Raw genomic sequence first — 23,559 nt, 5'->3', positions numbered from 1 at the left:
CTTGGATGTTGTCGTGTAGATGCCTTTGATAACGATTTTTTAAGATAATTTGGATAAGATTATGTAATTTTTCATATTCTAGTAACCATAATAAATTATGGTTAAAATTATTTAGAAATTCGAATAACTGAAAATGTAGCTTGCATAATAGCGCTCAAATATAAATCTAAGTTTACTTTATTTAATTAAATTTATTAATATTTCATAATGAAAAATAGTTTAGAAATAATGAATGATTATCAATAATCTCTAACGAGTAACGTATTAGCAATCTGGACGTTAAAGTGATTCCTTTTCAATTTTTTTAGACCAGGACCCGAGAAAAAATTGTCTCGTTGCCCCCCCCCCCCTTACTTGACAACGGTCCTGTCTTAATCTAATGATCAAAGTGTATATCGGAAAACAAATGCTAACATGTTACCTCAATATTAAACTATGGTTATAAATTATAACCTAGTTTTATAGAAAATATGCAAACACGCAGGACCGATAAAACGAGGAGAAACATAATTAAAAATTTTGATGTACCCGATCGGAAAGAGGATACCTATTTCGCTTTCGTTGTATCATACATCGAACAAGGAATAGAATACGGTATAACGGTGGAAAATCGTTTTTAACTTGTACGTACGTACACGATGAACAGTAACAACGACATGCGAACAAGTGCACCAACATCGTACAGGTATAAGTGGTACTAACGGAATCGGTTGAACGGCGTTGCGCACGTACAGAGAGATACACGCGGAGCGCAACGTGCAAAGACCCGATACGATCGAGTAGAGGACGATCGTTAACGATCGATCGAATGGCGTACGAGCGTCGTGACGAACGGTCGGCGTCGAAACGGTCCCTGCAGGACGAGCGAAAGGATCGTCCGCGGCGAACGAAAACGGCACCGGCGCACGCGCACGCGCGCGCAAAGGCATGCGGATAGCTTTCCCTCCGCCGGCCGCCCCGCTCGACAGGACGCAACCGGTTTTATTTTTAGCAGTCGGTCCGCCGACATCGCCTCCGCCGCCGTACGCACGCACGCACGCACGCACGCACGCAGTCGGCGAGGCACCGGAACGAGATATCTCCGCAGCATCGACAGCAGCAGCAGCAGTCGCCGGTGGTACACTGGCCCCGAACCATCGTCACGCGAGCGCGCCGCCGTCACACCACACACCGGGACACCGTCGTCGGAACGGAGCGAGAACACCGCCGAGAACAAACGTCAACCCCGGGCAGCGAACGAGTCGCGTCTTCTGCCATGCGCTGTTGACCAGGCAACCGCGGACCAGACTTTGCAATCCCTCGGCAGGTAAAAGCGCGTTCGTCACCGTCGCTCGCATCGCGTCCCTACACCGATCCTTACTCGAGTCCTGCATTTCGACGCGTTTAGAAATCGTTTTCCGAGCAAGGCCTCTGGAACGTGTCGTACGCACGTGTACAATAATAACGTGGACGCGCGCTGTCTATAGTCACCGCACACATGTCTCGGTCCTGCGTGACACATGTGGCGCACACATCTTTTTCTTTCCTTTCCTACGCGCCCTCGCCGCTCATTCCTTCTCCGTCGCTCTCTCTCGCTCTCTCTCTCTCTCTCTCTCTCTCTCTCTCTATCTCTCCCTCGCCGTCTATCTTTATCTATCCACGCTGTAGCGTTCCTCCTCCCGATCCCTCTCGGAATAAATACTATTTGAGTACACACGTTCCGCAGACTAACGTATTTGTACTCTCGTATGTTTTGTAGATGACTTGCCAACAGCGGTGCTCGTGAGTCGTTCAAGAAATAAATAAGAAAAATGTTGGTCGACGTGAAAACGTCGTCGTGGACCGCTCGAACAGTGCTGTTCCTCTTCCTGTCCGGTAAGAAATTCTTGTTTTGTCGCTTTTCAACAATAAATACGCCTGTTACATAGCTCGTAATAGAACTAGATGCATTGAAATAGTTATAACTTAGATAGTTTGCGATAGATAGTGGAGCACCCGAACCGCGTTAAATCGTTTTTTCGACTACCAATTATAAGTATTTACTACTGGTCCGATATCTCATGAAATTAACGCAAAAGCAAAAATGCATTGTAAATCTTAGAGTTCAATTTACTGTTCGTATAATTCAAGGGCTGTTATTGAATATTTGTTTATTATTTTATGTATCCTACAACTTAGGAAACGTCATTAAAACATTACATTTGGTATGTAAAATACAAGCATTTATTATAATATCTAGACGCACACAACTGTAAACAAAAAAAAACTTAAATTCGTACTCTTTTAGTACATAAAAAATACTACATCACGTGGTTAGTTCGAATAAAAACGAAATCGCGGAAAATCAAATAATTATTTTCAAAATATGTATTTCGTCTCATTTCCGTTCAGTTATTTTTTTCGATTACATAAGAAAACAGAAACAGTAAAATTAAAATACATTATTATACTAATCTAATATATTTTATCAATCGGTATGAATGGAAATAAAATATCAATAGATAATTTATTATCTACTCGATAACGTTTACGGTCAAATTATTAGAACACCATATATAATTAATGCATGCTCCATCATTCAGTTTTGCTGATTTTTTTTATAATGTTTATTAATATCATTACTGTTCGGCCGTGCATGTTTTTTAAATGTTCTAGTTCAAATACATTCTAAATTTCATATTTCATCACATATACCTGATATTAATATATTTATTATTCAATATCACATTTAATTCACTTAGAGTCATTATTTTGAAAATTTGTATTTTTTAACACATTGTGAACTTAATACATATTATTAACATCATTCATACTTTTATATTATTAAAATAATATGCGTGTAATAAAATATCGATGGTCACGAACGCGATAATAGGTTTTTATTTCCGATGAACTGAAAATGTAAAAACAGTTTGTAGACATCCTGTATGTTATAAATGCTTTCAGATTCTAATCACCAAAAAACATCGACCGGAACTCTATCTCATTATGTAACGAAACACATTAGACACGTAAAATAATTCTATTACGCCTATTTTCTCTAGACATCTGTTGAAAAATAATGGTACACTGCAGCACAGTTATGACAGTTTGGTACGATTTATTGTGTACAATGTTATTTATGTTGTAAAATGAATAATATTTATATGGTCGGCGTTGAGTATTAAAGTTTTATAACGGAACGGCATGTTTTTGAAATCAATGACAACACGACAAACAAATTACAATACTAATATCCATGTATACATGATATATATTTGTATATTCAAATCATATTTCCTCTAAGAGAATTCTGTGTGAGAACGTGTTATCTGAATATATTCTTCTTTTATCACGATGTTTCCGGTCGAAGTAAAACACTATTAACAATAGCTATATAGTCTATTGCATTACTGCATGGTTTTCTCTCTGTAGATTTATCTAGTTTTTTAATGAACTGCGAACAAAATTCTGGTCATTACCATAATATAATAGCATAAAAATTATAATCGAAAAAATATTTATTAAATCACATTTTGTAGGAAATATTTTCTGTTTTGTTATTTTATCGTGTGTCTGTCACTTATTAAATTTTTGCTCACAAATGATAGGTAATGAGTTACAGATGTATTTGGAATATCGAAAATCATACCATTTAATTAATTCCGAAAATACGCATATTGAATGCATTTGAAAACTAAAACGAGTTTAACTTATACTATTTATAATTTAAGAAATATTGCTTACATTTTACTCATTGATCTGTCTACATATTATGGAACTATTTGAGTGTAGGTTATATTTAATGAAATTTATAAATTTAAATCTGTACTGCAATTTAGCATAATCGTTAAATCGGATTATATTGCTTGAGTTCATTCAAAGATTTTCTGAATTATTTTAGCGTTAAAATTTGTTTTTAAAAATATTAAAAATGTATTAGATACATTAACAGCTATACCTAATTTGTAATTTGATGCGAGTTTAAATAAGTTACTTGTTATAAGTTTTTTTGTCATCCCTTGTCCATTAATTAGGCACAATTAAAAACGCACATATATCATGTACAAAGAACATAATTTTTAATATATATTTTTTACGTATACATTTTATATTTAGTGATAACGTAAGGACTTCCGCGAATTGATAAGTTTTGCTAACAGACCACCCAGCGAAACGGCAATGGACTCCGTGTGGTATACGGCCGTTAGCCTGCGCGCTATACCGATAACCTTTGTCGGTTTTCGTTGAAAACGTGTTTTTCATTGATCATATAGATTTTATTAAATTGAATTATATTCAAATGCTCATGAATTGAAATAAAATTTATTAAATAATTAGTAATATTGGTTCTAATTATACTAATGTAATTCCACGAGATTGAATTAATCATTTGGATCCTTTAAAAACGAAATATTCCAACTGATAGAAAACTACGTCGAAATTGAAAACTGAATATTATTTTTATTGTTTGTTTAATATATAAATTATTTAAAGACTACAATATCATACATATAAAATTAATTATTTAAATTCTTTATTTTTAATAAATCTTTTCCAATGTTATAATATTTTTATTCATGATATTTAATATTTACACTGTATACTCGAATTTATTTTTCATTTTTTATCGTATTTATTAATGGGATGATACGAGTACAATACTTATAAGTTATTTATTTTAATTTTTTTTTTATTAGCTTTTTGTATACACAAACATAACATTATTTTATATAAAAATTCGACAAGGATATTATTTATTAATATTACTAACTTAAAAGAGATGGCAAAGTTATTATGTAGTGAAATCTCTTTTTTTGGATATCTATCAACAGCATGAACTTCTTAATTACGAATACTTTGAAGTTTTTAAGTGTCTCATAAAAAGAATACTTGTATATATAATCAGGGTTTAAAATAGTAAAAAATGGCAGGGGGACTCTAATCCATTTATTATTCTCATCGTTCCAATTAGTCTCATACAATTACTAGGTAACTAATTAATTATAAACAGGTATATATATATATACATGTGTGAGTGTATATTACTATATAATTTATAATTTATATTTAATATGAGTTAGTTTTGTTCGTAGAACACTGTTTAACACCTAGTGACATCAATAAGATTGCAAAGTCAATTTTTCATCTGTTTTATTGTGTATGATTATTTTTAATAAACAGTTGATCGTTTCAGTAAACTTTTCGGAAAAATATTAAAGAGGACGCTTTATAAGTGCTATGAGATCATAGGCGTGACTAAATCCTAAAGTCGGGGGGGGGGGGGTCAACCCTAACATGTTTAAAATAACTAAAACCTGTGGGAGGCTCTTCTCCCCATACCCCCAAACACGTCCCTCAAGTAACATTCATAATTAAATTATAATATTATTTTATCAATATACAATGTATATAACAGATAATAAAAAAAGTGATATTGAAGTAAACGTAAAAATATTAACATATTTATTAAGTATTATTTTAGGTACAAGTTAAATTTTCTTAAAAATTAAAAACTTAAAGGAATTTTATAACTATTACAGCTTAAGCCTCCGCTCAGTATTGGCAAATTTATTTAAGATGTCTTTTTTGTTTAGAATGTTTGACAAATATCTTTCAATTACTTGGAAAATCGAATTGGTAATACGAGTATAGTTGACCCTATGTAGGTGTTTATTCGATGCATTGCTTAAAATGTTCTTTCACAAGATGCTTGTTGGAACTGCAAGCACTAATTTTAGCATTTTGTGTAAATTTTGGAAAACAGATTTTTCAACGATACTCTTTAGTTGCTTTAAATGTTCCTGATTGTTAATGTTTTCCAATTGATTGTCATAACAATTTTTTGCAACCAAAATTTCTGATTTTAAGTCAGTTTCATTATATTCCGTTACTCGTTAATCGTTATCACAAGTTATTAATAATCATACATCTTTTATCACTATTTTTGTGTTTAATTTATTAATAATTTTTAAGTAATATTTATGTAGTAAAACCTTACATACAATGTAATAATAATCGTATTATTATATAATATATTATATATTATCAATATAATCGTATTACAATGATACGAGTACGTATAATCAAAAAAAAAAAAAAAAATAATAAAACGATATTTTAAATTAAAATTAGAAATGTAGCTACCGATAGTAAAAATAAGAACTATGACAGGGGGGCTTATCCCACCAAGTTCCCCCTAGTTACACCTACGTATGAGAGGTAGGGAGAATAATACCTTTTGTGTCCTCTTACTTTAGTTCTGTATATAATTTACTTAATAGTCGATGATAAACACCCCTACACAACTGACTATCCAAACTGTCTATAAATATAGATTAAAGACTGTATTTTATTATACTATTTTTATTAAAAGTTGAAATCATTTACAATGGAATTCCTGTATATGTCAAGTTATTACACTTAATTCTGCAGTTAAATGAAAGTCAGTGTTGTATTTCCATTATGAAGTTCTAGCAAAGTATTTGGTATTTATTTGGTAATATTTAAAGAGTAACTGTATTTGAAAATTCAATAGATTTTTTATTTGTTGAATATAGAGAACCATTTAAATATTTAAACTATAATAATATAATTTGTATAATTTAGTAATAAATTAAAATTAATTAATTAAAAAGCATATTTTTACTAAATAATAAATAGAAAAATGGGTTTATAATTAATTCTTAAATCTTAATTTATTTAATGGGGAGTATTTTATTTGTTAACGATTGAGTGATGTATAATTTAACTGTTTTGTATTAATTACTAAATACTGATTAATACTAAAGTAAATGTGATTTAAAGAAAACGATTATTCATACCCAATTTTAGCTTTTAATAATACTTAGGCACTTAGAACTTTGAATCGATAAAGAAGAAATTTTCGGCAGTTACTTGACAGCTTACCTAATAATATCGATTGGATTCTAAATAATATATTATAGAAAAAAATGTTCTGGACATTAGGTTTTAATTAATTATCAATTTAAGTGCATGATTTTGCGACAAAAATGTGGCAGACAAAAATAATGCCTGAACAAAAATGTTGAAGATAGTAACCTATCATCGCAGTCGTGAGAAAGTCTAATTTTAATTTGATATAGTTAATAAATATACACTTTAATTATATATTAAATTAGAGTACTATAAGTACGCACGACAACAAAGTGTACATATTGGTGCTTATAAACTGCAATCGTATCATAATTCGTCGTTAATGTCATGTCGTTCGAGTATATTAAAAAAAAAAAAAAAGAATGGAAAGATTATGAAGTTTATTTATTTTATTTGTCGAAAAGAAAGCAAAAATAAAAATATAATGATTTGGAAATGCGTAGAAAAATATATCATGGTCCTTTTGTGTTTCCGATAATTTTAGAATAACATTTTTACATTTTCATTGCAACATTATGATGTGTACGATTTAATGGATTATAAAATGTAATACAATTCAGTGACGTATATAGGGGAGCAGTGGGCTACAGTCCCCCCTAAATGTTTTAAAAAACTTAAAATATATTTTAAATGTATGTTATATTTGTATGATGCTTTATGCTTATTTAGAATTTGCGTCCAACGTCAAATCGTTTTGGGACATTTTATAAATGAAATGTAGATACCTGTAACTAACTACTGTGTCTTGTTAGTAATTCTTAAATAGCAGTTGTAATTTAACTCTGTCCATAGTAGCCACTCCCGAAAATATTTTCTGTATACGCCACTGATACAACTATCTAATTTTTAATAGATTTTGTTATAAACAAAAATAAGTATATCATCGTTGCAGAAAACGCCGTTAATTTTATGTTAAATTTTTTCAATAATATCAAGATGACTAAAATCTCAAATGATTCTAAAATGTAATTAAATTTTTTGATATTTTAAGTAATCGAGATAAATCGTCAAAACCATACATATGTTAAGAGCTTCCAGTAATCACGATTAAATCATAATATAAATAAAATTATAAATATATACGAGTATTGTAGGTGTATTTTATACATATCTAACCATTTTTATTTATTAGATTTTACCTGTGGAATTTCTGTTTTTAGCGAATGTCCGGGCGTACCATTCATCATGTGACAAAAGTTCATGTTATCCAGCTACTGGAAATTTATTAATTGGCCGAGAAAATCATCTCGTAGCATCCTCGACTTGTGGGTTAAAGCAAAGGGTTTGTGACAGTTTTATTATTTTTACTCTACGAATTTAAAACGTGTGTTGCATCTGATACTGAAATAATACATAACTACAGTTTTTCAAATAAATATTGTTTTAGTTCTTTTAGTGATATTTTAACAGCCTCGTATTATTATTATTATTAAGCATTTATTACCTAAAGCACAAACATTTTTATAAACTTTTTATTTTTATATTCGAATACATGTTTAGAAAATCTGAATATTTTTTTCCGGTCATCTGATTTTTTGGCACACAGTCGCTATTGAAATTAATATGCGATGTGTAAATATAACAGATAATGTAAGAATTAGCTCAATATATTACGTCAAATGTCAATCATTTACCTATTAAATGTACTGGGTATTATCAAAAGGTAAATTTTTAAAAAAAAATGGCCATTATAAGAGGTTACTCATGTCTATTTCAGTGACAGTTGTGATGCATGGCGGTCTCAATGTATCAATGTATCAATTGTATATAATTCGTATTACTATGTATAGGAAAGATACTGTATTGTAAATAATCTGGAAGATCGAAAAAAATGTTTTTGGTGTGATTCGAGACAACCATCGCAGCCGAACGCTAAGTACTCGCTCAGTCATAGAATCGAGAACATTGTCCACCCTGCATACAACGGGTAATATTTTCGCGCATTTACAATGTATATCCAATTTGTTATTCGTTTTTACCAACATTATTTTATTTAGCGGCCAGTCTACACAATGGTGGCAATCAGAAAACGGCGTGGAGAACGTCACTATTCAGTTGAACCTCGAAGCCGAATTCCATTTCACTCATTTAATCATTACATTTAAAACCTTCCGACCAGCTGTCATGTTGGTCGAGAGGTCTTATGATTTCGGTAACTCGTGGCAAGTAAGTAAATTAATGTCGTTGATTTCATCACGATAAACATTGTAGAAATTGAACAATCAATGATATTATCGCACGTTGTGCACGTACATATCGCTTGTACGCAGAAAAAAACATTATTTCGTTTTTTTTTTATTATAGGTTTACAGGTACTTTGCGCACGATTGTGATTCTATTTTCCCGTCTATACCCAAAGAACCACCACGTAATTTGACTCAAGTGGTCTGTGACCAGAGATATTCATCTGTCCCGCCTTCTACAAACGGTGAAGTAAGTACAGCGTTTAAATGTCTTTACATTTTAACACCTAGATAAAAGTTTTATTATGAAACAGAGTGCATAACAACAATAAATCGTTAATTATAAGTAAATCGTTTTTATTCGATAGGTTTTTAAAAATTAGGCAAATATTCATTTTTAAACCAATATATATTAAATACAATTATAATAAATATAATAAATTTTATTAGTTAACAAGTCCATTCCGTTAAAGCACAGAAATTGAACCGAAAAATACCGGTTCTGGAACCGGAACTTCTTGAAAAGTAGGAACCGAAATCTTAATAATAAATTAAGTACAGAATCGAACAGAAATTTTTAAATTATTAATATTCTTTTAATTTCCAAAATAAAATGGTTTTAATTATAGCATAACTTATTAGTTGTTTTTAATTTATTTCTAAATAATCAGGGGGGCATTCTCATAATAATTATATCTAGAACTATGGAAATTTGCATTTTGGATAGGTGCCTATTTATACTTATTATACTTTTGAGGTGTTTATTGCATGTACGTATATCACAAAATAGTATTATTTGGAAATATCTTTTCCACTGAATATTACCTTAGTTGGTATCGACATTGTATTATCTTCAAAATACAGTGATGATAACAATAAAATAGACACATTGCTCGCTGATGTATTATGATGGCAAACGTTAGTGAAACGTTCCGTCAGTTGAAAATAATATTTTGGTGGCTGTAATTTTCAATTTTATGTGTGGAAAATGGTATATTATTATGTAGTCACAAGATAAGAAAAAATATTATATTTTACTGATAACAAGAACCGGTAACTTTATTTTTTTTCTAACAAATAACCAGAAAAGTTATTTTATTTTCTGAGAACCGGTACCGGAACTGGTAACGATAAATTCAAACGTTTCTAGTGTCTGTTTCAGATGTTTGACTTTTGATAAAATTATATTTTCTATCAGATTATAATGAATAACTTATTATTTTTCTACTAAATCTATGTACACGATGTTTTTACTTTTTTAGGTAATTTTGAGAGTCTTACCTCCTAATCTACATCATATGTACGACGACCCGTACTCGTCAGAAGTACAAAATTTATTGAAGATGACCAACTTGAGAATTAACTTTACTAAACTTCACACGCTTGGAGACGATTTGTTGGACAGCCGAGACGAGATTTTGGTAAGACGATATTAGTTATAATGTATTATGCGCAACGGCGATGTATTACTATAACCGCGGTGAATAAAACATTTTCGTTTTTCTGCGCAGGAAAAATATTACTACGCAATCAGTGAGATGGTAGTGCGAGGGTCTTGTTCTTGTTACGGTCACGCGTCCAGGTGCTTACCGCAAGACGGTATCATCAGCAAACCGGACATGGTATACGGTCAGTGCGAGTGCACACACAACACGAAGGGCCTGAACTGCGAGGCTTGTGAGGACTTCTTCAACGACTTCCCGTGGAAACCGGCAATCGGCCGACAAACGAACGCGTGTAGACGTAAGTAGCTTTCATACGGCTAGTTAACGGTAGTGGCGGACTCACCAGTAGCGCGTGTGACATTGACATTTTTTTTTTTCTTTTGTTGACGTACAAAAGGTTGCAATTGCAACAACCACGCCACGAGCTGTCATCATGACGCTGCCGTGTTCGAATTGACCGGACGGACGAGCGGCGGGGTGTGTGATGGATGTACCGATAATACAATGGGACGGAATTGCGAACAATGCAAACAATACTTTTACCAAGATCCGACGAAACCGTTTACCGATCGTGACGTCTGTTTACGTAAGTCGATCCTAACAATTGTATTACCATGGTTTTGGTATACGTGCACTTGACTCGTCAAATAGTCCGCGTGTACCCGGGTATAATTATGTACGGTGACTTACGTGTTTTAATCATCACATTACACGCAAACTTACAACTTTCATGAGATATCTTAAAACTTTGATTTTTTTTTTTTTTTTTTTTTAAACGAATTTAAATTCAAATCAAATTTTAGACGATTATAGCACGAGTATACCTAGTTGGTATAATTTATTTCAATAAACCGTATAACGTGTAAATGTATTTGTTTAACTATTAGCTAAACCACGTTATTAAGCACATGTTTTTCTATACCAAGTAGTATTCTGAAGTTTAAAATTACCTTATATGAATTTCAGCGTGCGACTGTGATCCAGTCGGTTCACTGGACGACGGGATATGTGACTCAAAAACTGATCTGGTCAACGGGTTAGAGTCTGGCCGGTGTCACTGCAAGACCAATGTCGAAGGGAGACGGTGCGATGGATGCAAAAATGGATTTTGGAATTTCAGCGAATCAAACCCAGATGGGTGTCAAAGTACGCATATATGAGCACGTTTTCCCCACAATGATAAATGTACCACACGTGTGTAAACGCGTAAAGTATTGTAAAGCTATTACAATATTTATTAATATATACGTATATTTATTTATATATTTCTCCCACTTGTCCGTGTTATCGTGTTCTACGTAATATATAGTTTGCGTTATTTTTCGCAGAGTGTACTTGCAATACTCAAGGGACAGTAGACAATCAGGGCTGTAACAAGGAGACCGGAGAATGTACATGCAAAAGGTACGTGACCGGAAGGGACTGCAACCAGTGTATTCCAGGTTATTGGGGTTTGACGGACAGTCAAGATGGCTGTAAACCGTGCGATTGCGATGTTGGTGGAGCATATGATAACATGTGCGACGTTAACACAGGACAGTGCAGGTAAGCGTCAACATATTGATCTAATCAATAGTTTTAGTGCACATTATACATTTCTGTTAGTTTTCGAAAAAAAATCAGTAGACCTTGTAAAATGAAAATTGACCGTGGTGTCATATGATACTAGCAAATGCCCATATAGTAGAGTACCTATAATAGTATATTTGGGTCGTTTTTATACAATTACAATTGTATTATAATAACTAAATGAATAATTAATACAATAATTACCATTCAATTCATTAAAATTAATTTTAATAATAAATAAATAAATAAATAAATAAATAAAAGCTTAGCCTGAATTCTTAATAAATGATTTACCTTTTAAGGAATTTGATCAATAAAAAAAAATAGTTCTTCAGTCTCTAAGCTTGTGTTCATCTCGCTCAGTTAATAGAAACCACTTACAAGCTTTATCCATAATTAGATCGAATAAAATCATTAAACTATATAACAAATTGAATAATCTTCTTTTGATGTTGTTTGTAACAATCTTATATATTCTTTATTCAACTTTCGTTATTTCAAATGCTAAGAATTTTAATTGTTTTTTAATCGGTTGCTTTTAATCGCTAAGTGTTGAATTCATTTTTCTCATTAAGTTGTCGACCCAATTTATCCGGACGTACGTGTAGTGTACCGGAACAAAACTACTATGTCGGGCCTGTGGACATTTTGATCAGTGAAGCAGAGGTGTCTCAATGCAAAGACGTAAGTATTTGATGCTAACAGGATTTTTAATGTCATGACGAATACAAAATATGTTGTTGGAACTTTTTAGAACTGTCAAGTATTCATTCGAGAACCCTACAGAGACGGCCGGGAAAATACGTGGACCGGGACAGGATTTATGAAAGTTTTCGACGACACCGAATTGGTTTTCGATTTAGGCAAAATACCGGCTACGACCAATTACGAGATTGTTCTTAGATATGAACCACAAGTGAGTGAAAAATAGTAAAACGTTCATATATGTTAGGTCGTAAACAAACATTTTTTCAATTGCATAATAAGTTTCATAGGTTGTTTTGAAAACATAAAATTATATCCACAACAATTATTTGGAATTCCACACCACTAGAAGTATACGTGGTATGCTGTTTTCGAATTAAGAGTAATTCTAAATCTAAGTGGCAAGTTTATTACTTTTACAAATTGTTGAATTTCACTCAAAAATCAAATTTAGTAAATTCAAATATGAATCTAATCGTTATTATATTCGAAGTATGACATTTTTATGACATATTTTTTGAACATATTGGTTGGTGGTCTTGTACATTGGAAAATGCATAAAGGCATTTATAATTTTCTTCTTATTTATTTTGTTAATAAATGATAAACTATTTATTAAAATTAAATTATCGACAAAAAATTGTAACTATTTAATTAGATGCTATAATATATTTTTTCAAATCAATAATATTTTTGAAAAACCTTATTTAATTTACTTATTCTTTATTTTTAATATTTTAGGACATGTATTGTTTGAGCTGTAATTATTGTTAATATTGTTTCGATTAGATACGTTAATCAACCTAAGCTTACTATTCAGGGTTATTTTCTTTCTACTCATTCTTCGTAAACTAATCATTATATATTATTTTGCAATTAATTGGCCACTTTTTCTTTTTTTTTGACGTTTATGTAAATTTTTGTATGTGTATTTTCTTTGTTGTACCTACTCAACCTTAATGATGTTTATGTTGTTCCCGTTGTGGCTGATTTTTTGTTATTTTTGCTTCGTTACTCTTTTAGAAAAATACTTTAGAACTATTTATTGATTGTAACATTTTTTTATTCACACTTCAACGGGTTATACATACAATTATAAACACACTCGTATATTATATTAATATAATTTTCATGAAAATTGTAGCAGTTATTTTATAATATTATTGTTTAAAATGTTGCAATCAATAGCCCCCCTTACGACACCGAAAATGTCATGGTCACGTTGGACAGATTGGAACCAATCGATCCCAATAGCACTTGTGCTGAATACGAACGCAATTACAATGCTGGAGACATAAGGAGCATTTCGATGTCACCCGGTAAAATTATTTGTCGAAACATTTTTGAATTATTGCAATCGAAAACAAATTTTAATACATCTCATTAAATATATATGTTTAGGCTCCAACGTCGCCATTGCTTCGCCACCGGTGTGTTTGGAGGCAAACAAAGACTATAAGGTGAAGTTGAATTTCCAAAGATACAAGAATAGAACAATTACTCCATCTGCGTCGATACTGGTCGATTCGGTAAGTGTTCTTGAACAAAAGTTATTCACACATAATTATTATATTACGAATTATCTGTTCAGAAAACATCGCAGTGACATAATAATTTTTTTTTATTCACTGTACAAATATCGTAAACAATTTAATTACTTATAAGTTATAACCATACACACAAATATGTATATTTATATTTGTTAAATTCAATTCTTGAACAACCTCAAGTGTAAAAATGTGAGTGTATATTTAAAAATCATTGCTCTTTCTATTTTATTCATTATATTGGTAATTATAACCTTGGAATTATCCAAAATGCTTATTTGACGTTATGATTTTTAAATTTATAATTATGATGTTTATTTTATTGTTTAAATCAAACATAATTGGATTATTGTGGAATTGAAATACGCGATCGGATCAATTACGTTTTCTTTTATTTTTAGGTTGTTTTAATACCACACGTGGAAAGTATGCCATTCTTCCAAGGGTCACCAGCTAATGAGCAAAGACTCGAAGAATATAAACGCTACAAGTGCAAGGAAGCGTATTACACCGTTATTAACCAAAATATAAAAAACATGCCGAATTATGAAATCTGTCAAAAATATCATTACAGTGTTGGGTTTTACTTTTTGGACGGAGCATTTTGTAAGTGAAAACATTCTAGTTGAAGAAAAATTACCGATTAACATCATTTCCATTGATTATATTTAGCGTGCCAATGTGACCGGACGGGATCGACTAGCGCCATTTGTGATTCGTTGGGAGGAAAATGTTCTTGTAAACCAAATGTGGTTGGAAGGAACTGCAACCGTTGTGCTCCTGGTACTTATGGATTTGGTCCGGAAGGATGCAAAGGTATAAGACAGTTTTGTTTTTTTTCTCCGATAAACCAATTGTACCTATATATCATATTCGGAAGTGTATAGTAATTAAAAGTATAGAATTTAAATTATTGGCATTAAGTTCAATTTAAGGAAAAACTGATACAAACACAACTTTTATAATATATTTTCTTTGTATAATGGTCATTAGATTGGTATTCAAATCGATGTTTTTTTGTGTGTTTGATTAGCGTGTGACTGTAATAGTGTGGGAGCTTTAGACAACTTGTGCGACGTAACTACTGGACAGTGCAAGTGTCGGTCTCAGACTTACGGAAGAGAGTGCGATCAGTGCGAGCCAGGCTCGTGGAACTATCCGGATTGCCAAAGATGCATCTGCAATGGACATACGGACACGTGCGAATCACACACCGGAGTGTGCTTGAACTGTCAAGGTTTTACGGAGGGAGTCAATTGTGACAGGTGTGTAGTGCGTTATGAAAGATTTCTAGTTACACAGGAGGCGATTGTTATTGATCAGTAATCATTGGTTAACATTATTTTTTTAAGATGCATCGAGGGTTATTATGGTGACCCACACTTGGGGGCAGATATTCCTTGTCGCCCATGTCCGTGTCCAGGAACCGCTGAATCTGGACATTCTTTCGCACCACGATGTGCTTTGGATCCAAAAACGCAAGATGTGTTCTGCGAATGTCAAGAAGGATACAAAGGTAAATATTTTTTAAACCGCTCATTAGAGTACGTGTATTTACCTATCGACGTTATCTAACGTGTGATCGGCGCTTGTGTTTTTTTTAAAAAAAAAAAAAGGTTCGAGATGTAATATGTGTGACGAAAACTACTACGGAAACCCTGAGGTCCCTGGAGGCTCGTGTAAACCGTGCTCGTGTAATAACAATGTGGACATAACCAAGACGGGCAACTGCGACCCTCACAGTGGCAAATGTCTACAGTGCTTGTTCAATACCGAAGGCGACACCTGCGAGTTTTGTAAGACTGGTTACTACGGAGACGCGGTCCATCAAACGTGTACAGGTAAAATTTATCAATTTGTCACAGTAGTTTACACGAATTTACTGCATCATAATGTATTATATATTCATTCATCTCATCATATCTTCATTCATATATTATATATTATATATTATATATTTATTGTATCATCAACAATGCCCTGATTCTTATAAATCTGTACATTTTCAGATAAATATATAGATGGATAAAGTAGAGATTTAATTCACGAAACTAAAATCGAGACGAATTTATGTTATATATTTTTGTATTTTATGTCATTTTTGACGTTCATTATATTAGTTTTTTTTCGATTTTAATTGCATGTGTAAATGGGTTTTAATGCACATTGTTAATATTTTATTCAAATTTTAGTTTAAAGTTAAATTTGTACGTTATTTTACAGTCAATCATCAACCTAAAAAAGTATAGTAGGTAGGTACCTAACAAAAGAAAAAATAATATTGTCTCAATACCTTCAATTTAGAAGACTTTGAGTCTATAATATAATCAATAGTTTCGTCCACAGAATGATAAGTATGAAATTATTTAAAAAAAGCTTTAAATAAAATTTAAGTCTTATTTTAATTTCTAAGGGCATATTTCGATAAATCAATGGTATACATTTTATTGTAAATGTTTCAAAAGATTTTAGAGCAAATAATTTTGAATTTGAATTTTTATTCAATCGCACTGATTGAACTAATCGTATGAGGAATTTGAAATCGTTATCAATATTAATAATCTTGTTTGTACACAGAATGCGTTTGCGACTTGTTGGGATCACAATCGCTAGTGTGTAATCACACTACCGGACAATGTCCTTGCTTACCAAACGTCATTGGATTGTCTTGCGACGAGTGCATGCCCAATCACTGGAAAATTGCTAGCGGAAACGGGTGTGAAGCGTGTAACTGTGATCCAGTAGGATCACTTTCAGAACAATGCAATCAGGTACATGGTTTAAGCCTTTGCCACGTATTAAGTGACAACAACAAAAACTCTTAAAATATTTTTTTTTATTATTGTTTACAGTTTGATGGTCAGTGCAAGTGCAAACCCGGTTTTGGCGGAACTCAATGCAATCAATGTCAAACGAACTACTGGGGTGATCCAAATAAAGAATGTTATGGTACATTTTATTGTTGTTGTTATATTTAATATCTTTAATGTTTTCAAAAACCTATTCTTTTACGGGGATTTGTGTAATATGTATAAAATATCATAATATCGTGTACTATGTTATATGCTAACATAGAGTTTGTGCACTCGTTTCAGCCTGTGATTGCAACCTCGAAGGTTCGGCCACACAACAATGTAACCAGACGACTGGACACTGTAAATGCATGTTGGGAATAGGCGGAGAAAAGTGTGACACTTGTGCAAGAGGATATTTGGGCGAAGCTCCTAACTGCAGCCCGTGCGGAGAGTGTTTCGATAATTGGGATCAAACGCAGAAAGAGCTAAGCGGTAAGATATATGACTATTTACAGTAGTTCATTTTGCTGTGTATCCTGCATTACGGGTTTTCGTGCAATTGTATACAGAGCAAACCGAGAAAATAATCAACTCGGCATCGGAAATCAAGGCTACCGGAGCCTCGGGTGCGTACACCGTGGAGTTCGAAAATATGGAAAAGAAAATATCCGAAGTGAAAAACATACTGCAAACGACCACAAAAAGCTCACAGGTATTCCAGACATTGAATGAAGTTATCGATCAACTCAGGTATTTATAATACGTTATAGAAAGACGTGATATAATGATGGTTAATTTTGTAATTATTAACGTCGTTTATATGTTTGTGTAGGGTGAATCTGACTACCATGGATCAATTGAACTCAATTACGAAGACAATTGATAATACGATGCAAAAAGTCATCTTGGCAAACTTGACATTAAGCAATCTCAAAGAAAAAACCGCCAACTTAAAAGAAAATGCACTGAATTTGAGACAAAATTCAACAAAACTTCAAGAACGTAATGTTGAAGGTAATTAAACAATCTTATGAGTTACTGATTTATGTAGTCATGAGATAAATATATTAATTAAATTGATGTTTTTTAAAATAATATTCACTTATAAATTGTATCTATCCTTTGAGCTTGTTTTAGTTTAGAAATTTTTATTTACTAAACATTTTAAAATTAGTTTCTTAAAGTATTAAAGTAATCCATGTAAATATTTGGTGTTTTTAGGAGCTTTGAACTTAACAAAAGAAGCATATGAGAAAGCTAAAACGTTAAAAATGAAAGAGACAGTTCAAGACACACTTCTTGGTGATGTTGAACGTCAGTGTAAAAGAACTGAGACATTCTTTGGTCGGAATGTCAATTCGTTCAACCAAGGTATTAAAGACAACGAAAATACGTTAATAAGACTGAATGAAGAGATGAACAACTTAAATCAAGAAATTCCAAAATTAAATCAACAAGTACGTTTAAATAAAATAGAGCACTATAATAGGTTTAACCTCTGTCATTGTGTTTTTTTCGTTGGTAAAAGTGATATCCCAAAATTCGCTTTTTGTGTTACTCTTCATTTTTCAAAATACGAGTTATTTTACATCATAATTATACAACATTATATATTTTATCATAACTATACAATAAACTATAAAATGTTGTCTCTACTTCTTTATAAGATAATTATGAATTATAATCTGAATATCAGTAAATGTTACAACTAGTGTTAATGAATATTATCACTAATATTTTTTTATAGTCGTTGAGTTGTATCACGATAAAAATTAATTTGACAAGCGTTTTTCGAGTAAGATTATTGAGTTAGAATGATTCCGTCTACTCCGTAAAATAGGAAAAAATTAACATGAAGTGAATATACCTTTTAGTATCTTAATTTTGAGTAAAATATATTGTATAATTTCTTTGCATTTTATCATTGAACCAGCCGAAACAATTCATTAATAATTGTAGGTATACCTGAACAAGAATAACATACATTTCTAGTTACTAAGCTACTATCTATTATCAACTTTTAAAATAAAAATATTTATTAATTATTATCCCGACTTATTATGTATTATATAACATTACTTATGCAGTATATTCATGACTACCATATCGAACTATACCTTTAAATAAATTATATGAAAAAAAAAGCAGCTCAGTGATCTGTGGTTAAACCTAGCTTCTCTACCCAGCGAAAAAAACCGAGACACAAAAGTCTTGGCTTTCGAGATTAACTACCTTGTAATTTGTTTTTTACAGATTTGTGATAAAGGCGGTGAAACTTGTGATAAGCTTTGCGGTGGCGCTGGTTGCGGTTTTTGTGGTGGTCTGTCGTGTGAGGCAGGAGCAATAACGAAGGCAGAACGTGCATACAGTTTTGCTAAGGAAGCAGAAAAACATATACGTGACAAAGAAGCAAAATCCGAAGAGCTGTACAGAGGCGTAAGTGTAGTCAAAATGTTTTGTTTTGTTTAAATTATTAAAACCATTGTTATAATATGTGTATATATTGTACTTTACTGTTGTTTTTTCGTTGAAGATATCTCAAGCCAACCAAGAACTGAATTCGTCGCTGGCCAACGCTAAAGCCACCGGAGAGATGGCGAAAACGGCTAGAATACATTCGCTGAATATACTGAATGAAAGTTATTCCTTGATCGAAAGGCACCAAACGTTTTTGAATCCTACGGGCGTTCAGTCTGTCGATGTCGCAATGAAAATCGACGAGGTAATAATAATAATATTGTTCCTACAGAGACTTGATCACCGCATGTATACAATAATAAATAATAGGTAATAATAATTTGTATGTATTCAGGTTTTGAAATTGAACATAGACTTGCAACCGGATCAGTTGCGTCAACTCTCCGAGGACATAAACAAAACGCTATCTCAGCCGATGAATATTAACACCATCATCGAAGACACCACTCAAAACTTGACGTTGGCCAAAACGTTGAACGAGGAAGCGGAAAAGAAACAGTAAACATAGTTGATAGAGCTCTCAAATTTAAACGTGAATTAAGATTCATGTGATCACGTGTTAAAATCCGTGAATTTAATTCACGTGTAATTAATTTGTAAATCACGGATATTTACTTCACGTATGCTTAAAACAAAAACCAAAAACTAAAAACTAAATATATTTATACCTAATATTCTAAAATAAAAAGGTTTTATAAACAGTATTATCGTAAAACGACGGAACGCACACGACAGTGACATTGAAATGTATACGTATCGATAATAATAAAATTTCAATAATAAAAATTTAAAAATTTAAAAAAAATAATAATAAACGCGTGATTTAATTTACGGACTAACGTGAAGATAAATTCACAAATTCACGTTATTGCATACGTGAATTTAACTACACGTGAAATAGAGACCTCCAATTTTTACCAATTTTTTCCGTATGATATCCGTAAATGTAATGTCAATTTATTTCCTCTATACAGAATGGCCGCGAAAAACATTCTCCAAGTCGCGGAACGCGTTGAAAAGGCTCTATCGGAAACGCAAGACATACAAAAGACCGTCAACGACGGTATATTTGTAACCAGTCAGAACATTGTGGATGCAAATAACAGTTTGACCAAGGTATGCGTATAATAAATGCAGTTGAATTACCACGGTAATCTAACACTTATAGCTTGAATGCATTATATCAAGCGTGAACATAAGGTGTGGATGTGTTAGGGATTTAACACCCCGTTAAATATCTGAAAAAATATATATATATATATAAAAAAATTACCTGACCTACAAATTGAATTATTATTTCAAAGTTTCCACGAAACTTGCAGCAAATAAAATATAAATCATGTAATAAGTAATAAAGCATGCCATTTTACATTGGTCTTTGAATTATATCATTAAATATAATGTATAACATTATAATATTGTGTCATTTAGGTTAAATCGGAAACGGATCTTGCCAAAGACAGTCTTCAAAAAGTCACGGAACTCATTGATTCGATTGAAGCCAAGTTGAAAACGCTACAGACCGGATTCTTGAAAAATGTCAGAGACGCAGACGAGGTCAAGTCAGAAGCAAAAACGTTGGTTCAGGAGGTGGATGATACTAAGAACAAAGCGTTGAAGCTTGTGGACGACTATAATAACGCGAACACTACGTTAGAAAACCGCGTGAAAGTCTTGAAAACCACCCGTAGTAACTCGCAGAATCTGTCCGAAAAGGCTAGTCAACTTTTGGCCAACACCACTTTGAAACTGAAAGAGCTCGAAGGTAAGCCGGTTATTAATAATCAGGTAGTAAGTGGTTAACGAGTTGGATGTATTTAATAATTCATAATTATAATTGTAAATTTTTTGTGTTACAATTATCATCATACTGCTTTCATATTTTTGTTAATCGGCAAGAACATTGGAACTTTGTATTAAATTACATAAGTATATATATATATATATATATATATACAGTGATGTATTGCTAAAATAAATCATAGGTGTACGTCTTATTTCATGTAGTAACTATCATATGGTAGAAACCAAAAATTTTTTTTCTCGCTTTGATCGAATAATATTCACTTTACTTATATTCAATTAAAACCTGATAGAATACTATACTTTTGTATTTATTCTATAACACTTCTACATGCTAAACAAATTGACTAATTATTTTATTAAGTGAGTATTGGTTTTTAATTTAACCACTCTTCATATCTCTATTTTTAAAGTTAGAAAGCACGTGTTTATGGTATAAATGTATAATATGACGTACAAAAAATTTAAACAAAAAAAATTTAATCAAAAATAAATAGATCATTATTACTTTTTTTTTATGTCAGTATTCTCCAAACACTTGTTTTATTTTCACTAGTCGGATCTACAGCTGGGTGATATAATTTACTTCTAGTGTCTTCTGCTGATCTATGATTTATCAACCACGACTTCACATAGTCTTTGGAATCCCACTTTTCTAATAAAAATTTGTTAAATGAAAACAAATTTGAATTTTTCATAAAAAAAAAAAAAAAGAAAAAAAATAATATATTTGATATTGAATCACGTCATAAATATAACCAAAAGTTTTACTATTTATACTTGTTAAATTACAAGATATACGCTTGATACGCCGTACACATGTATATAGTAATTTTATTGAATTAAGATTTTAACTTTTGATATTTGGTTAAAAATAAAACAGAAAAAGATTTAATTTTCTTTTATTAAAATTAATATCATATTTTCATATGATATTTTGATATAAAATTTAAAGCAGTCAATGATTAATTGGAGCTCAAGTTATTTTTAACTGAAAATATTTATGTTGGTATTAAAAATAAATAAGTATTTTAAACATTCGTAAAATATTGAAAAAATTTCGGTGGGGGGGGGGGGGGTTCAGACACCCTTGATCCCCCCCCCCCAGATACGGTCTTGTGGGTGGGTGTCGACAAAATGTACTTGCCTCTGAATATTGTTGAGTTCGCCACGCCATTGTCAATACACCACTGTATATATATATATGAACATAGTAAGACATGAAAGCAAATAGGCAATGATTTCAACAGATATATAGATGATAAAAAATGTTTTCTATATTTTTCAATTTTTTTTTTTTTTTTTTTTTTGCATACAATTGCACGAGTTAGTCAGTGAATTCAACTATATTAAATGTTCAAGATTTTTTCTTGAATTAAAATTATTATTCGATTAATATTATTTTTTTTTTTATAAACTCCCTATTGTACGTAATAATTGTGTTTTTTTTTTATATAGACGCCGAGATTGTCTTCGCGGAACAGGAGATGTTACTCTCGAAACTCAGCAAAGCTACGGACGAATTAAACGCAAGGATGTCGGATAATTTAGAGAAAATAAATTCACAGTCTGAACATTATAGGACGTGTAATAATTAGTACAACATTCGTAATCACACTAACAATATCAATCGACTGTTCAGTGTCATACATTATATTTATATTAATAGTTTTAATTTTTTAAGCCATATATTTATTTATTTAATTACCTATATATTATACTATGTTCTTTTCGCGGTGTATATCAAATAATATACCTATCTAATTTATAATCGTATCTATATACATGATATTTATAACATAATTGTGTTCATTATATTTAGATTGTCAACTATTAGTTTCTGATCGACAGCATTCAATACGCACGAAAACATAATTAATAATTATATTGTAATCAAATATGGTGTACTTTTCTATTGTGTTTGATTGTAATTTTATGCGTGTTCAAAATAAATCATAACATTAACGTTAGACATATTATATTATTACTGTACAACGGGTCTAATCTAGTCATACGTTATTTCATCGATAAAAAATACCACGGTATCGGTATTTATACAGTCAATGATTATTTGACCATGGCGTTTAACAATCCTCCCCCCACTACACCTTAAAAAATATTACCATAATTAATGTAGAATTCATACGCATGATTGGAATATACATGGATTTAACTATGT

General features: G+C 31.7%; 1 protein-coding gene across 1 annotated transcript; it reads left to right on the top strand.

The window, feature by feature from the left end:
- The first annotated feature begins 904 nt into the window (after window positions 1-904).
- On the top strand, window positions 905-23,103 carry LOC112689054 (laminin subunit beta-1). Its single transcript, XM_025562555.1, has 32 exons — window positions 905-1,306; window positions 1,739-1,854; window positions 8,016-8,137; window positions 8,646-8,782; window positions 8,853-9,021; window positions 9,160-9,288; window positions 10,301-10,459; window positions 10,550-10,781; window positions 10,881-11,069; window positions 11,450-11,629; window positions 11,812-12,028; window positions 12,628-12,736; window positions 12,807-12,968; window positions 13,947-14,076; window positions 14,159-14,286; window positions 14,706-14,910; window positions 14,977-15,120; window positions 15,338-15,569; window positions 15,657-15,820; window positions 15,921-16,145; window positions 16,882-17,075; window positions 17,157-17,253; window positions 17,400-17,591; window positions 17,669-17,849; window positions 17,932-18,113; window positions 18,321-18,556; window positions 19,353-19,535; window positions 19,633-19,821; window positions 19,912-20,075; window positions 20,552-20,693; window positions 21,009-21,342; window positions 22,839-23,103. Exons 2-32 carry the CDS (start codon window positions 1,791-1,793, stop codon window positions 22,976-22,978), a joined length of 5,331 nt encoding a protein of 1,776 aa, XP_025418340.1. The 5' UTR covers window positions 905-1,306; window positions 1,739-1,790; the 3' UTR covers window positions 22,979-23,103.
- Window positions 23,104-23,559: the final 456 nt, after the last annotated feature.

The sequence above is a fragment of the Sipha flava genome, unplaced genomic scaffold, assembly GCF_003268045.1.
Source record: "Sipha flava isolate LNK unplaced genomic scaffold, YSA_version1 41_pilon_pilon, whole genome shotgun sequence".
NCBI classification, from domain to species: domain Eukaryota; kingdom Metazoa; phylum Arthropoda; class Insecta; order Hemiptera; family Aphididae; genus Sipha; species Sipha flava.
The sequence above is the reverse complement of the archived record's forward strand: the minus strand, read 5'-3'. Positions and strand labels throughout refer to the sequence as shown.

Bases quoted from the DNA above. Each gene is read 5' to 3' on its own strand.
- LOC112689054 (XM_025562555.1), top strand. From the start codon at position 1,791: ATGTTGGTCGACGTGAAAACGTCGTCGTGGACCGCTCGAACAGTGCTG. The intron at 12,029-12,627 runs GTAAGCGTCAAC...TTTCTCATTAAG, and splicing joins GTTAACACAGGACAGTGCAG to TTGTCGACCCAATTTATCCG. The intron at 21,343-22,838 runs GTAAGCCGGTTA...TTTTTTATATAG, and splicing joins GAAACTGAAAGAGCTCGAAG to ACGCCGAGATTGTCTTCGCG.